This window comes from Mangifera indica, chromosome 14 (assembly GCF_011075055.1).
Source record: "Mangifera indica cultivar Alphonso chromosome 14, CATAS_Mindica_2.1, whole genome shotgun sequence".
Taxonomy (NCBI): domain Eukaryota; kingdom Viridiplantae; phylum Streptophyta; class Magnoliopsida; order Sapindales; family Anacardiaceae; genus Mangifera; species Mangifera indica.
Genome location: NC_058150.1, coordinates 4,126,162 through 4,141,925, shown reverse-complemented (window position 1 = coordinate 4,141,925; position 15,764 = coordinate 4,126,162). Strand labels below are relative to the sequence as shown.

General features: G+C 33.2%; 3 protein-coding genes across 3 annotated transcripts; 1 reads left to right on the top strand and 2 right to left on the bottom strand.

Moving 5' to 3' along the window:
* The first annotated feature begins 4,624 nt into the window (after positions 1 to 4,624).
* LOC123195938 (protein NUCLEAR FUSION DEFECTIVE 4-like) lies at positions 4,625 to 8,530 on the top strand. The gene is made up of 3 exons (XM_044609808.1): positions 4,625 to 5,043; positions 6,727 to 7,658; positions 7,752 to 8,530. Exons 1-3 carry the CDS (start codon positions 4,708 to 4,710, stop codon positions 8,275 to 8,277), a joined length of 1,794 nt encoding a protein of 597 aa, XP_044465743.1. The 5' UTR covers positions 4,625 to 4,707; the 3' UTR covers positions 8,278 to 8,530.
* Positions 8,531 to 9,141: 611 nt separating this feature from the next.
* Positions 9,142 to 10,862, bottom strand: LOC123195865 (peroxidase 51-like). Its single transcript, XM_044609728.1, has 3 exons — positions 10,601 to 10,862; positions 9,974 to 10,165; positions 9,142 to 9,870 (listed from the first exon to the last, which is right to left on the bottom strand). Exons 1-3 carry the CDS (start codon positions 10,814 to 10,816, stop codon positions 9,298 to 9,300), a joined length of 981 nt encoding a protein of 326 aa, XP_044465663.1. The 5' UTR covers positions 10,817 to 10,862; the 3' UTR covers positions 9,142 to 9,297.
* Positions 10,863 to 13,695: 2,833 nt separating this feature from the next.
* Positions 13,696 to 15,169, bottom strand: LOC123196052 (peroxidase 16-like). Its single transcript, XM_044609937.1, has 3 exons — positions 14,908 to 15,169; positions 14,621 to 14,812; positions 13,696 to 14,517 (listed from the first exon to the last, which is right to left on the bottom strand). Exons 1-3 carry the CDS (start codon positions 15,121 to 15,123, stop codon positions 13,945 to 13,947), a joined length of 981 nt encoding a protein of 326 aa, XP_044465872.1. The 5' UTR covers positions 15,124 to 15,169; the 3' UTR covers positions 13,696 to 13,944.
* Positions 15,170 to 15,764: the final 595 nt, after the last annotated feature.

Genomic DNA, 15,764 nt, shown 5'->3' with positions numbered 1-15,764 from the left:
AAAGAGAAAAAAGTGAAAAATTTTAAATTTTTCTTCTGGGAAAAAACGAAAATCTCCCGTCATCCCAATATCAAAGATAAACAGTGATAAGCAAAAATTTCTTTCGCAAAAACAGAAACAAAGCTTTCCTCGTAAACTTATGCTCTCTTTTTCATAATAGCGCAAAAGAAAATCTTCATTTTGGCAGGTAATTTTTCTAGTGAAAAGAATTTTTTTTACAATGATTATGCTGGGAGATTTGACCTGAATAATGAAAAAGAAAGATCAATAACTGGGCCCGTGACCTGCCTACTCCAAGCCCAACATATTTTATGTAGGTTATTATTAATTATTCGGCACCTCACGTTATATTGTTTTACCATTTTAAAAAATATTATAAATATTTTTAAAAAACTTAAATTTTTTTATATATTTTTATTATATTATTATTATTTTTAAGTATATCAATAATATATATTATATCGTATTAATTTGATATATTTTATGATATGTATCATTATCTATTTGTATTATATACTAAATTATGAATCATATATGGTTAGATATTGTAATAATGTTTCTAATATTATTTGATATAATTTTTTATTATTAGATAATGAATATTAATTATAATTATAAAAATAAAATTAATGTAATATTAATACATCAAAATGTTTGGTATTAACTCTACATAAATATGGTTAAAATAATAAAACTCAATAAAATTAAAATTATAATGGGAAACGGAAACAAATCCTCCTTTCGTTTACATGATCAACGGGACATTGAGGGACAAAACGACACAAGATATTACAATAAGTGCGCTTTTGGTTTGTGGAACGGTAAAAAAAATATTATAATAAATAAAAACAATGAAAAAGCTCCCACGTTTTCTTGCTTTTAAATGAAAAGATTCTGAATCTAAGGTCCTTTTCAAATGTTATCCGAAAAAGTTATTAAAATTTTAATTGAATAGTTTTAAATTAAAAATAAAATAATATTTAATTATATATATAAATATATACATATTTATATACTGATAATAAATTTATTTAGTATTATTCTTTTAATAGTGTTTTAATAAGTAAATTATATATTAAAATGATGTCACACAAAAATAATAATACTCTAAACTTTAAGGCTAAAGTAATGTTTATAGTATTTAGAATGAACTTTTATATTAAATTTTAGCTTGTCTATTGTTGTTGAAAATCGTATTGACAAAAAGTATATCAAATCATGAACGCAATTGTATATAAAAGATTAAGAATAGTAGAGAAATTGAGATGAAAGAGTATTGTTTTTTAAGGTGATTCGGTTTATTATTTGAAACTTACATTTATTGTTATATTGTTATTATTTATAATTATAATTTGGCAGCATAACATCATGAGTGTTGTAAGTATTGTCATGATGTCTATGTACAATCTTTAATTTATTGGATAAAAGGTAAGGTTATATGACAAATTGGAGACTGTCATACTCTATTGTTATGAAAATTGGAGGATCGTGTGCTCTTAATTTTATAGGAATTGCTCATTATCTCGTAATGACAAGGGATGAAAAAGATGGGTTGATGAGATTATGGGTAAAAGTTGACCATGAAGAGTTTTTATTTTTGCTCTCTAGGTCTTTTGTTTGTTTTGTGTTGTATATTAGTGTATAGATGACATGGTAGTTCACTACATGTCATTCGTTTATTTAGTTTTTATATGCATGATAATCATCTCTTTAGTGTTATTTATGTGTGTTTAACTAAAAAAAGTTTGATTGCATATGAATTATCCCTTGTTTTTTATGTGCAAGTAGAGTTTCAAAAACTTTCATCTTTATGTACAAATAAGTAACACATAAATGATTGGTGATATTTACTTCAAAATACATCATGAAAACAACATTTCCAATGTTGAACGGTTGCTATGATGGTTTAACTTGTGATAAAATTTTGTTGGACAGAACTCATCTACCTTGTTATATTAATGACATGTGTTACTAACTTAACTTAAATGATTGAGATTATTTTTCATATGTTCTTAAATAGTCTAAAGAACACGATGTACATAAGTGTCAACTTAATCGTTTATACTTGGAAGTTTGATCTGGGAAACCTCTAACCATACAATAATGTGTATTGATATTTAAAAAAAAAAAAAATCTTGATAATATTAGATGATAAATGTACAACAAAAAATTGTAATGTTTCATTAAAAAAATAAAAAAGCTTGAAAATGACTCTCTCTATTTTAATGGCTCTAAAATATTAAATCCAATTCGGTAGCTTTCCTCTCTACAACATGAAATGGTCGCCTTTTTCTTCTTCGACAACCAAATTGAAATTATTTATTCATCTCCTATTAAACAAAGTATAATTTTTGTTGTCAAGATGGCCTTTAAGATCAAGAATCCATGTAACAGAACCAAATTTCTTCTGTTTTTTACTCATTAATTGATGTTACAAAATTCGTTTTCTCTTCTTCTTTAGTTGCTCTGTGGCAAAGGACAAAATGTAGCATGTGGGTAAGTTCAATACAGTCGGTCCTACCTATATTATACTTAATTATTTTAAATATATAAATAAATACTCATTTATATATATTTATAATATGATTAAATATTATTTTATTCTTAATTTAAAATTTAAACATATATAAATATGAATTTATTTGTAATATCAAAATGGATAAATATAATTTTATTAATAATTAAATCTAAATTTTTTTAACAAAAAATCTTACCTGAATTAGATCTTTATTTTTAAAACTGAATTAATTATATTAAATAAAATAAATTTTAAATCAAATTATTGATCTCACAATTATTTAATCAAATTAGGTTAAGATTTGACTTGATAATTAAAGTTAACACATTTATCACAACCGGGTATGATATTTCTTTTCTAATCCAATCCAATCCAATCCAATTTAATTAATGCGGCTTCACATGTATATGTTATAATACATAAACCAAGAAAGAGATATCTTTTTAACCAAATTATTAGGAGATATTACAATTTTATTCCCATTTATGGTAGTGTTTCGAAGACATATTATAATCATTGGCTTACTAAAGTCTATAATAAATGTTAGTCTAATAATATTTTCTATCTACTTAAAAAAATAATACAACTACAAGAAGTCCTATAGACGTATAAAGTGATCAAATACTCTTCAAATCAATCATGTAATTTATTTTTAGGCTAGATGACTATTTCCGGCCAACGGTTTGATAAAATGACAAATTTTCATTTTTTCGGTTCTAAAAGGTAAAATTCTTACTCAATGACTTTTTTTATTAGTAAATTTTGTTTAATTTTCTTGAAAATGATTGTTTTATCATTTTATTAAAATTATAACATTATTATTAACCTTTAATATAAATGTTAAAGTACTAATATATCTTAATAGTTTAAATATTTGTCATTCAAACCTCTAAATATATTAAAATTAATTTAAAATATTGTGTTTTATTCAATTCTTTGAAAATGTAACTATTATTTTTGAAAATATCAAAAAAACATATTAAAATTTTAAAATTAAAGAAAAACTCCTATACTTTTTCCAAATTTCTAAAACCATTTAAATTTTCATTAACACTTTTAATATTTTAAAAAAAAATTATAATTCACCTTCACACGTACGTCATTTTGAAAAAAAAATGTACAAAATAACTTTTGTTTTCCTTTTATTTAATCAAATTCACTACCAAAAGTAAATGATGGGTACGAGTCTGATTTTTTTAAACTTAAAAAAGGGCAAAAAAACATATGGTATTTCAAGTAACCTTGGAGGGGAAATAGTTTTTTGGCCTTATTTTTTTTGTAAGGTTTGATCTCTCAACTTTAATTATTCTCAGTCCATTTATCTCTTGCTTCCAAGTTTAACAAAGCTAATGATACCCACTAAAATTAGTACACAAGTTTAACAAAGATTTTTTTTTTACCCTTTTATTTTTGACTATTATCTGTAGGATTAGATTTGAATCAAATTTATTTGAGTTCAAACAAACTTCAAATAAGTCAACTTTATACAAGCTCGTTTTTAATACAAAACAATATCATTTCGATTAATATGTATTAAAACTATATCGTTTTAATAACGAAATAGTTAAAAACCGAGTTTGAGCCTTACTTTCACAAGCTCGAGCTCAAACTCGAGCTCTATTATATACAAACCAAATTAAGTTTAAATTCGAACTCAGTTCAGTTCAAATTTAGTCTTAATCATATGTAACATATTAATTTATTACAAAAAAAAATTACTTTATAAATAATAATATAATATTTGATGTCTCGTTTTAAACGGAAAACAGATTATAATCCAATATCAAAACCAAAAATCTTGGAAAACCCCAGCAGAAAAAAAACAAAGCCTCTCTGGATTATGCTTTGTATCTTGGTCTCTCTGGATTATGCTTTGTATCTTGGTCTTGCATATCTATGGCGTCAGTTCAATCTTACATTATGAGTACAGCAAGAAGACAGCCAGTGCGACTCAGTGGTACTTGCGTAATTTGTCCAAACACTACTTCATTTTCGGACAGTGACCTTAAATATTACCATAATCGGTGACACAGCAACACATCATCATCGTCATGACTGCCACTAAGTAAGCAAACTATAAAACCACTAGAAAAAGTTGCTATTTGTGCTTCCAGAGGTATAATTTTACAATCAAGATATCTATTTTCATTCATCAAACAAACTCAAAGGTCAGAGAGGAGCATCAAAAGATGGTTTCTTTTCGAGAGAGATTTGTTTCGTTTATCAATAATAGATGGCTGGTGTTTGTGGCTGCAATGTGGATACAATCATGTGCGGGGATTGGGTACTTGTTTGGGAGTATATCGCCTGTTATAAAGAGTTCATTGAACTATAATCAGAGGCAAGTAGCGAGGCTCGGTGTGGCTAAGGATCTTGGTGATAGTGTTGGGTTTTTGGCTGGTAGCTTGTGTGAGGTCTTGCCTTTGTGGGGTGCTCTTCTTGTTGGTGCTTTTCAGAATTTCATTGGTTATGGTTGGGTTTGGTTGATTGTCACTGGTCGGGCTCCTGCTTTGCCTTTGTGGGTTGTGAGTATTAATCAAAACTATAGATTCTTTTTTGTTTTGATCGTTAGTTGTTGACGTTATTTGATCTGTGATTCACTGACTCAAAGTTCTCTCTTTTACTTCTACCAAAATTCTTGATCATTAAGGTTGACTGTCATAACTGGATTTAATGTCTATTTGATTTTTGTTACTTGTGTTGTGATACCAATCTAAGTTTGCAACATGTTTTTTCGTCATTGGAATTGCTAAACATGTGGCTAACTGTTTGGTTAAGCATGTTCCTGCAATCTAAGAAAATCGAAGGGTTTTTGCAGGTGAATTTTTTTGACATTTGCTCTATTGTTGGTTGACTTGGAAAGGCTTTTAATGCGTTTGCCACTAATAGTGTGCGAGTCGATTTTCCTATACGTTTGAGTTGGATGGTGATTTCCATTTACTTCCTTTTTAGATCTTGCATACACACATGCTTCTGATCAGAGATCTTGCATTTGTGGTGGTTAATTATACTCTTGATGCTGTTTGACTGCTTTTTTTGTTTCCAAGAAAGTATGATTACTGGTTTTACCAGAACTTTTGATGTGATTCTTATTGATTCGATGACTTTAGTGGTTAAGTTTTTCACCGTCAATTTACAAATTCTGGTTTCTGGAACCATGGTGTGCACCAATCTGGAGACCTCTATATTAGGAGAAAAAATTACTTCTATTTTCTTTCGAGTTTCATCCTCTTTTATTTATTTATCTATTTTTATTTAAGTTTATCAAGCGCTTAGCTGAAAGTTTGTTCATACTTTTGTAGAACCTTCTAGTCGCACTGATATGGAAACTACGACATCACATATTTGTTCAAATCCAAAATCAGCATCATAAATATTTCCCGAGCAATAGAGTATCAAAATACTTTCACAATATGATTTTGATTCAAATTTGTATTCCTGTTTCAATATTTGGTCTCGTCTGTTTCTGCATGATTCTCAGCTGGTGCTGGGTCGATACACCTTTTTTCCAAATGTAATTTTTTAATATGAAAAATGTTGTTTTGATATGTTTGGAAGCATCCTATGCTCAAACCTTTTAGAAAAGGCATCTTCTGTACTTGTGATATCATGTTGCTTTCTTTATATGATAATGGATCAATAAGCATTTGCCCTTCTAGATTCTGTATGAAGTTCTCTATGTGGAAATTGGTAGTAACTATGATATATAAAGAAGCATCCTATGCTCATTTTCCCCAACAGAAGACACATACCAAACTTGTGATAGCTTGATACCTTCTAGCATATGCTTTACGACATATACTTCTCAGTAAATATTTTCATAATTAATCTAGGAATAACTTTTGTACTAGAATTTTAGTGCAACAGTCTTTTTTTAATTAATCATATTGACTCATATTTGTTGTCGTCATTTTATTACATCATCTTGAGAAAGTGAAGCGATGGATTGATGAAATTGATTTTATATGCTCGGATTAGCCTTTAACATGTTCAGTTATGGTGGGAGCTTACTTCATTACTCTAATGTTGGCTGATGTGATACTGGTTGCTTGAATTATTGCTTACTATTCCTGTTGAACTATAATGAACATATTCCTTGAATATTTACCTTATATACACACAATCTTCCTGTCCAATAGAACTAGGGAAACTTTTCAATCTTATTCGATCTTCCCTTGGTCAAGTGGCTTACCTGTATCAGTATGCAGATGTGCATTCTTATATTTGTGGGAAACAATGGTGAAACCTACTTCAATACGGCTGCTCTGGTTTCTTGTGTGCAAAACTTTCCAAAAAGTCGGGGTCCTGTGGTGGGAATCCTGAAGGGCTTTGCTGGGTTAAGTGGTGCAATCCTGACACAAATATATACTATGATTCATTCCCCTGATCATGCATCACTCATATTCATGGTTGCAGTCGGACCGGCAATGGTAGTTACTGCCCTAATGTTCATTGTCAGACCTGTTGGAGGTCATAGACAAGTACGACCATCCGATGGTTCAAGTTTCACATGTATTTATAGTATATGCCTTCTGTTGGCAGCCTATCTGATGGGGGTCATGCTGGTTGAAGATTTAGTAAATTTGAGCCACACTATGATAATCATTTTCACTATAATTTTGTTTATTCTTCTTATTATACCCATTGTGATTCCTGTGTCATTAAGTTTCTGTCTAGAGCCAAGTGATCCGGCAGAAGAAACCCTTCTACCCCAATCAGAGAGAGTAGAACCTCGCAAATCTGAACAGGAGGTTCATGAGGTAATATTAAGTGAGGTGGAAGATGAGAAACCAAAGGATGTAGACTTGCTCCCAGCATCAGAGAGGCAGAAGCGAATTGCTCAATTGCAATCAAAATTATTCCAAGCAGCTGCAGAAGGAGCTGTGAGAGTTAAGAGGAGGAAGGGCCCACACAGAGGGGAGGACTTTACATTGATGCAGGCATTAATCAAGGCAGATTTTTGGCTTATCTTCTTCTCCCTTCTACTGGGTTCTGGGTCAGGGTTGACCGTGATAGATAATCTTGGTCAAATGAGCCAGTCTTTAGGGTATGATAACACTCACATATTTGTATCTATGATCAGCATCTGGAACTTTCTTGGCCGTGTTGGTGGGGGGTACTTCTCTGAGATTATTGTGAGGTACAATCTGATTTTTCTAGTCTCTATGCTGATTTTCATTAGTGATGCTTTTGGTTCAGTCATTTTACTTATTCTGACATCACAATTGAATAGAGATTATGCTTATCCGAGGCCAGTGGCAATGGCTGTGGCACAATTTTTGATGTCTATTGGTCACATCTTCTTCGCTATGGGATGGCCTGGTGCCATGTACATCGGCACTTTGTTGATTGGACTTGGCTTTGGAGCCCACTGGGCAATAGTGCCAGCTGCTGCTTCTGAGTTATTCGGCTTGAAAAAATTTGGGGCTTTGTACAACTTCCTCACACTGGCCAATCCTGCTGGATCGCTTGTTTTCTCTGGTATCATTGCCAGTTCTATATACGACCATGAAGCAGAAAAGCAACATCATCCCCATCACCACCTGCACACCGGAGGATCTATTTTTGCAGGCTTGCCTCGGGTGGATGAACCACTGAAGTGTGAAGGTTCCATATGCTTCTTCCTTACATCCATGATAATGTCAGGATTCTGCATTATTGCGGTTGTGTTAAGCTTGATCCTTGTATATCGGACAAAGATTGTCTACTCTCACCTCTATGGAAAATCTAGTGCTTCACGCCTGCAAATACTGAAATGAGCTTTTAAAAACTAGAGTACTTCATCCATTTTATGGCGGTGTCTTTGTACTCTGAATGACGTTGTGTGGAAATTTCTACAGTTTGTGTGGTGCCTATTATGAGAAAGATAGCATAGGGCACTGTGAAAAGATTTCTAATTTTTGCTGTTTCATTTGTAATGTGATTGGCAGCTACCCTGTAATTTTGAACGATTCTATTGTTGAAAGTGTTGTACAATAACACTATTCTTATTCAGAAAAGTCTGTTGTGCTATATTTGTCATAATATTTTGCTGAATAGAGAAGTTATTTCATTGAGCCTAGATAATAAGCCTTTCCCAGCAACCAGGTTTTGGTAATACACATTACCGCAAGCTTCTGGGGTTTCAGGCTCCAGGTTGACGACTGTGGATCTCCAATTTTCTCAGGGCAGCTGGCCATCAACCGTTTGGCATTGTTGAGGTTTAAAGAAGGATCCACAGCGGGGTAGAGGCGGCTGTCAAGACGGCTGCAATGAGAAAAGCCAATACTGTGTGCTCCAGAGAGAGCAATCATGTCAAGCTGGCTAAGGTTTTTCTACACATTGTCTACACATTTTGGTCCTGATAAATTTATGTTGGGTTGCAAGTTTTTCTTTTCCGTTTCAATATGGTGCTCACTAAACGTATTAATGATGAAAATGACAACAAACAAGCATTAGAAATTTAGAATGGAATGATTCTTCTGGTTCACCAAATGCTTCTCTAAATTCAGAAAATTTGAAGGGTTTCAATTTTTCTCAAAGTCAAAAAGATGCAATTATCTGAACTTCAATTATAACAATTTTTTTTTATTGATCTAGTGATAGCTCGAAATAATCGGTAAAAAGACGTGACACTTTAACTCTTCAACCGATTATGTACAAATGTGCCCATTTATGAATAAAAATTTAGAAATGTAAACAGAGATGGAAAATAAGATCAAAATGTTCCCTTTATTATTACACAGCATAACTCTTCTTATCAGCAACTTTAATGCATGCTGATAATAAGCTTGCCTAGATCAATTAAATGTTGTGCAGTCTCTCCTTATCTGTCCTTGATTCCCAGTTTTAACCCCTACCCTTCCCAGCTTTACCATTGCAGTGACAAAGGCTCCATTGAAGTCACCAGGGCTTTTGGCAAAATCATTTACGGTAGGCTGAGAATTATGATCTGTGAATAGCACCTCATCCGAAGTAAACAAACCCTTCCCTGCTACCAGATTCTTGTAATACTGATTGTCAAAAGTTCGCGGGGTTACAGGATCCATGTTGATGGCAATGGTGGGGTCAACGTTCCGAGGACAGGCTGCCATCAACTGCTGGGCGTAATTCGGATCCAGAGAAGGGTCGACAGGAGAGGATGCAGAGAATGAATAGAGGCGGTTCGAAAAGCGGTTGCAATGAGAGAAGCCTACCGTGTGCGCCCCTGAGAGTGCAATCATATCAATTTGGCTAAGGTTGTGTCTTGCAAACATAGTGATTAGTTGTGCAAGATTAAATGTGGGTTGTGGCAAATTTCCAGGCACCCCGGAGGCCAGAGATATAAGGCCATCGCGTCGCCCCAATTCGACATTGAATGAAGGCCCTCCAGCCTGATCAGTTTAATCGCGTCAGACAGGTTGAAAATGTTAAAATTTCTGCCTCAAAGTGGGAAATTTTGATTATTGATGTAAAATATGAGTGCTCAAGCTTTACCAGGGCTACAACATCTCTAGCTGCCATAGCCAAAATGTCAGCACAAGAGACAATGCCTGGGCATACTGCTTCCACAGCTTGCTTTGCCTTGACAACTGTGTCGAACCCATCTCCAGCAAGGGAAAGATTGTCAGCAGCATCCTTCTCCGCATCATTATTTGCCGATCGAATCATTATGGAGGCATCACATCCCTATCCAAGAAAATTCAGAGGTCGCTAGCTTTAGCCATAAATTGATTCTACCATGTGCCCAAAAACAGAATTTAAAAGAAGCTAGCTGATGCCATGGCAGTGGAATCAAACAATAAATGTAACATACAGTTCATGCACCAAACAAATAATCGCAGTCATATTTAATAAATAATTTAAAAGTCATCACATGATTATGAATAAAATAGTAATTAGTTTGACGTTTAAGTGTTGAACAAATTTGCAGGCAATTTCCTCTTTCATTAGTCAATAATGGTTTGGTTAATGGCTGTAGATGTGGACTCTCATGTCCTATCATGATTAATAACTAATAAACAAACTAATGCCCCCGGAGAACAGGGAAGATTGAAGAATTATCCGCCATGAAAGATGCTGATTAATACTGAAAAAATCTTCTACCAGAGATAGAATTTTTACCTCAACGAAGCAGTCATGGAAGAAGAGACGCAGGGTGGCTGGGATGGTGACGAAGGTCTGGCTAAACTTTGTGGACACAGCTTGCTTCACTATCGACTCAACGTTAGGACATGTTGAGCTGTAGAAATTTCGTGCCAACTGACTCTCTCCTCCCCTCGTAAACATAAGCATCATCAACAATAACACCCCTGCTCTTGGCCTGGTCCAAATCTCCATTTCTGTGTAATCTGTCTGCAGTGGCCATCAATGAGTCTCTCATATATAGAAGACGAGAAAATGTCAGTCACGTGAGTAGAAACCTTCAATGGTAGCTGTAAATTGTGATTGACTACTTGCATTATTATTTTAAACAGGGTTTTTGTCGTGGCCCGGGTCAGTCTTTCACTCCGTGTTTACACCTTCTGTCCAATAAAAATATGCCACATCATCTTTTAACTAGGATTTAAATTTCAAAGACCAATCGTAGCTTCGCAATATTATGAATAGATAATTCATTATTATTTTATTTTTAATTTAAAATTATAAATATATATATTTAAAATAAACAAATAAAATTTAATTGGTCTTTGAAAGTGGCCGGCTGGCTTTAGTTAGATAGAAATGAAAATGACACAATAACCAACTATTATAATATTCGTCGTTACATAATTAATTAATATTTTTTCAATTAAATTATGCATGAATCAATCAATGTAATATAAAATCATTATTAGGTATCGATCAAAGAGTAATGTCAAATCTAACTATATATTTTATTTATTTATAATCTTAAACTAATTATTTTTTTGTTATTTTGTGCATTAAGATAATGTCAAAATATTTTGGTGAATGCACTCACTTAGATAAGGATGAATTATTTTATTTTATTTTTTAATAGAAGCTTGCCGTTAATATGAGGATAGATCCCATATGTGAATAATCCTTATTTTGTCTTAAACTTTTGGAGAACAATTAGGTTTCAATTAGAAGTTTTAAATATAGAATAGTTATTATTAGGTCAAATGACTATTTCCCACCCAAAGTTCGTTGAAATGACATTACTTTATCATTTTAAGTTTAAAAATTTGGTTTTTCTAACTATGTTAAATCATTATTATATTATATATCAAAATTTTAATTTTTTATATTGCATATTGAATATTATATCCTATATTATTTTTTAAAAAATGAAATAAAAAATTTAATTAACACGTCATCATTTTATAAAATATCAAAAAAACTTTTAAAAGTTTAAAATTTTTCATAAACGTCTTTATTATATAATATTTTTAAAAAAATATATATTAATTTATATTACTAATATCGTAAGATATATCTATTATATTATATTAATTTAATATATTTTATAATATATATTATTTTTATTTAAATCATATCATATAAAATATATTATAAAATATTAATATCTATATCTGTCCCTTTATCTAATTATGTATGTAAAACATGTTAACTTTAACTGAAATTAATATAAAAATAAAAATATCCTTTAGTAGTTAATTTTTTTTATTTCTCCCCATTCATTTTCTTATCCCCATTTCTCCTCATCTTTTTTCTTCTTCTCCCCTTTCTTCACCTCCCCTTTCTTCACCCACCATAAACCTCACGTCTAAAATCAATTTTTCTTCTACTTTGCATTCCGCCGTCCTCCGTAATGCAACCATAATTCTTCCTTTTCTTTAAATATCCCCAACCTTCTCTTCTTCTGTATCTCCAAGCTTTAATCTCAAATTGATGAACTGTTTGTTTCGCCCAGATCTCAAACATTTCTTCTACTTCATCCTTGCCTCTCTTCTACACAAATGAAATACACAAATTTTACCGGCGAACACAAGTTGAATTGAGGTTTGTAGGTGTATGGAGGAGAGGTACAAAGAAGAAAGAAGAAGAGAAAAGTGCTCATATCACACAACCTTATAACTCACACGCTTCAACTCCTCAGCCACCTTAACCAGTTTCCTCCCAATAAACCCACCCCAATTCTTTGTGTATGCCACCACAAAATGATGTCGTCCTCTGACTCTCAGCATTTGTTACTATCGTTGGCTTCCTCCCTCCATACAGTCATTTGTTATATATATATATATATATATATATATATATATATTTTTTTTTTTTTTACTTTTGGGTGTCGAAGAAAAAGGGTGTAGTTTGAGCTGGAGTGAGACTTTTGAGAGAATTGGATATGAGTTTAATGATTTGTTTACTCCGTCATCACCACCATTTAAGGAGAAAGATTCGGAGAATGGGAAACAAGGGGTGCGATCTAACCAGGGACTGTTATGGTGGAGGAATGTGGAGGATGTCGAGACAGGGTTGCGGCCGTGAGGTAAGCTATTGCTATGTTGGTTGAGATGGAGGGGGAAATCACGGAGGCTTTAGCAAAAGTTGTTATTTTTGGTGGTGATGGCGGCGGTAGATCGATTAAAGCAATGTCGAGTGGTGAATTAAAGGAGATATAAGTTAAAGGTGGGTTGCCACTGCTGATAACAAAGAAAAGTGCATTGTGTTGTAGAGAAGTAGAAAATTGAAATGAAAGAGAAGGCAGGATGATTGGTGTGAACGATGGTATAATGGTGGGTTGCTATAGGCAAGAGAATGTTTGTGCGGCCATGGCTGTTGCAGGGGAAGGATTTGAACATTTTCCTTTAATTTTTCAGTATGTTAATTACATAAATTTTTAATTTTCAAATGCCTAGTAAATTACTTTCATGTCATTTTACAGGTACAGTTCAAGAACAAAACTAGACGGTGGATGGAAAAGCCTAATTTTCAAATTTAAATGGTAGAAAAGTGTTGATTCAACAAACTTCGGGTAGGAACGTTTTGTCTTATTGTTAAAAATAAACACAAATTTTGCTTAAACCTATTGACGGGTAAATTGGATAAATCTGAAATATAGCAACCAAACTTAGAAGTGAGTAAGATTTTACAAATATGAAAGAAATTCGAAGTCAGACTTTTACTTTAAAAGTTTTAATACTTCATCAATTTTATTAATTTTTAAAGTTAAATAATACTCAATTATATAATTATACATATAAATATATATCTATTTATACATTTAAAAGAAATAATAGATACGTACAAAAATAAATAATAGATATGCGCATAGCATTACTCTTTTGCTAGCTAGATTAATCGTTTGTTTGAAAGAATTAGGATACAAGGTTCTTACCTCCCTTATTATATCAACTCGGAGGCCCGATTTGAAGCAGCTTTAGAAAATTAATCGAAAACATGAAAAATCTAGTTTAAAATAACCTCATAACGGTCATAGAAATCAAACACTTGTTAATTCCAGAACAGCTTGGATAGCTACCCTTGTATGTCCGGTCCAAACTTGATCAATTAAATGTTGTGCAGTCTCTCCTTATCTCTCCATGTTTGCCTGTTTTAACCCTTACCCTTCCCAGCTTTACCATTGCATTGACAAAGGCTGCATTGAAGTCACCAGGGCTTTTAGCGAAATCATTTACAGTAGGCTGAGAATTGTGATCTGTGAATAGCACCTCATCCGAAGTAAACAAGCCCTCCCCTGCCACTAGATTCTTGTAATACTGATTGTCAAAAGTTTGCGGGGTTACAGGATCCATGCTGATGGCAATGGTGGGGTCAACGTTCCGAGGACAGGCTGCCATCAACTGCTGGGCGTAATTCGGATCCAGAGAAGGGTCGACAGGAGTGGATGCAGAGAATGAATAGAGGCGGTTCGCGAAGCGGCTGCAATGAGAGAAGCCTACTGTGTGTGCCCCTGAGAGTGCAATCATATCAATTTGGCTAAGGTTGTGTCTTGCAAACATAGTGTTTAGTTGTGCAAGATTAAATGTGGGTTGTGGCAAATTTCCGGGCACCCTGGAGGCCAGAGATATAAGGCCATCACGTCGCCCCAATTCGACATTGAATGAAGGCCCTCCAGCCTGATCAGTTTGATCACATCAGACAGATTGAAAATGTTAAAATTTCAGCTTCAAAGTGGGAAAATTTCGATAATTGATATAGATGGGAGTGCTCAGGCTTTACCAAGGCTACAACATCTCTAGCTGCCATTGCCAAAATGTCTGCACAGGAGACAATGCCTGGGCATACTGCTTCCACAGCTTGCTTTGCCTTTATAACAGTGTCAAACCCATCTCCAGCAAGAGAAAGATTATCTGGAGCATCCTTCTCTGCATCATTGTTTGGCGATCGAATTAATATTGAGGCATCACATCCCTGTCCAAGAAAATTCCGAGGACGCTAGCTTTAGCCACAAGTTAATGAAGCTAACCATTGCTCACGAAAGGTATGGAGAAAAGAGAATGGTTTACCTCAACGAAGCAGTCATGGAAGAAGAGACGCAGAGTTGCCGGAATGGTGATGAAAGTCTGGCTGAACTTTGTGGACACAGCTTGCTTCACTATCGACTCAACGTTGGGACACGTTTTGCCGTAGAAATTTTGTGCCAATTTACTCTCTCCTTCCCACGTAAACATAAGAATCATCAACAATATCACCCCTAATCTTGGCCAGCTCAAAACCTCCATTTCTGTGTAGTCTGTCTCCAGTGGCCATTGCTGAGTCTTATAATATACAGAAAAAGAGAAAGTGCCGCACGACTAGGAGGAGCCTTTTATGCTAGCTGTAATTGACTATCGATATTAACACTTGGTTTTTGTCGTGGCCCGGGTTAGGCTTGGACTCCTTATTCACACCTTCTGCCCAATAAAAATTTGCCACATCATCCTTTAACTAGGAATTAATCTAATTTATTTAAATCATCATCTGTAATTTACTTCATAATTTAGCGAGTTTGGCATGTGGGTTCAGTCTGCCTCATAGATTTATTTATAAACTTGGAAGAAAAGTCAGCATTGGATTTACAGAATTCATGGCTGTATAATACTGTTGATGGATAAGCAGCCCTTGAAAGCGGCCTGCCCAGTTAGATAGAAATGAAAATGACATAATAACCAACTATTAAAATATTCATCGTTACATAATTAATATTTTCTCAACTAAGCTGTTTATATTTGTCTTTTAAGAATGCGATCAACATGTACCAATCAATATAATACAAACTATATATTAATACATAATTAATATTTTCTCAACTAAGCCGTTTCCATTTGTCTTTTAAGAATGCGATCAACATGTGCCAATCAATATAATACAAGATATATATTAA

Coding starts and splice junctions, on each gene's coding strand:
- LOC123195938 (XM_044609808.1), top strand. CDS start 4,708: ATGGTTTCTTTTCGAGAGAGATTTGTTTCGTTTATCAATAATAGATGG. Junction 5,044..6,726: donor CTGCTTTGCCTTTGTGGGTT/GTGAGTATTAAT, acceptor ATCAGTATGCAG/ATGTGCATTCTTATATTTGT. Junction 7,659..7,751: donor TTCTCTGAGATTATTGTGAG/GTACAATCTGAT, acceptor ACAATTGAATAG/AGATTATGCTTATCCGAGGC.
- LOC123195865 (XM_044609728.1), bottom strand. CDS start 10,816: ATGGAGATTTGGACCAGGCCAAGAGCAGGGGTGTTATTGTTGATGATG. Junction 10,166..10,600: donor TCCATGACTGCTTCGTTGAG/GTAAAAATTCTA, acceptor TTTCTTGGATAG/GGATGTGATGCCTCCATAAT. Junction 9,871..9,973: donor CTAGAGATGTTGTAGCCCTG/GTAAAGCTTGAG, acceptor TAAACTGATCAG/GCTGGAGGGCCTTCATTCAA.
- LOC123196052 (XM_044609937.1), bottom strand. CDS start 15,123: ATGGAGGTTTTGAGCTGGCCAAGATTAGGGGTGATATTGTTGATGATT. Junction 14,813..14,907: donor TCCATGACTGCTTCGTTGAG/GTAAACCATTCT, acceptor TTTCTTGGACAG/GGATGTGATGCCTCAATATT. Junction 14,518..14,620: donor CTAGAGATGTTGTAGCCTTG/GTAAAGCCTGAG, acceptor CAAACTGATCAG/GCTGGAGGGCCTTCATTCAA.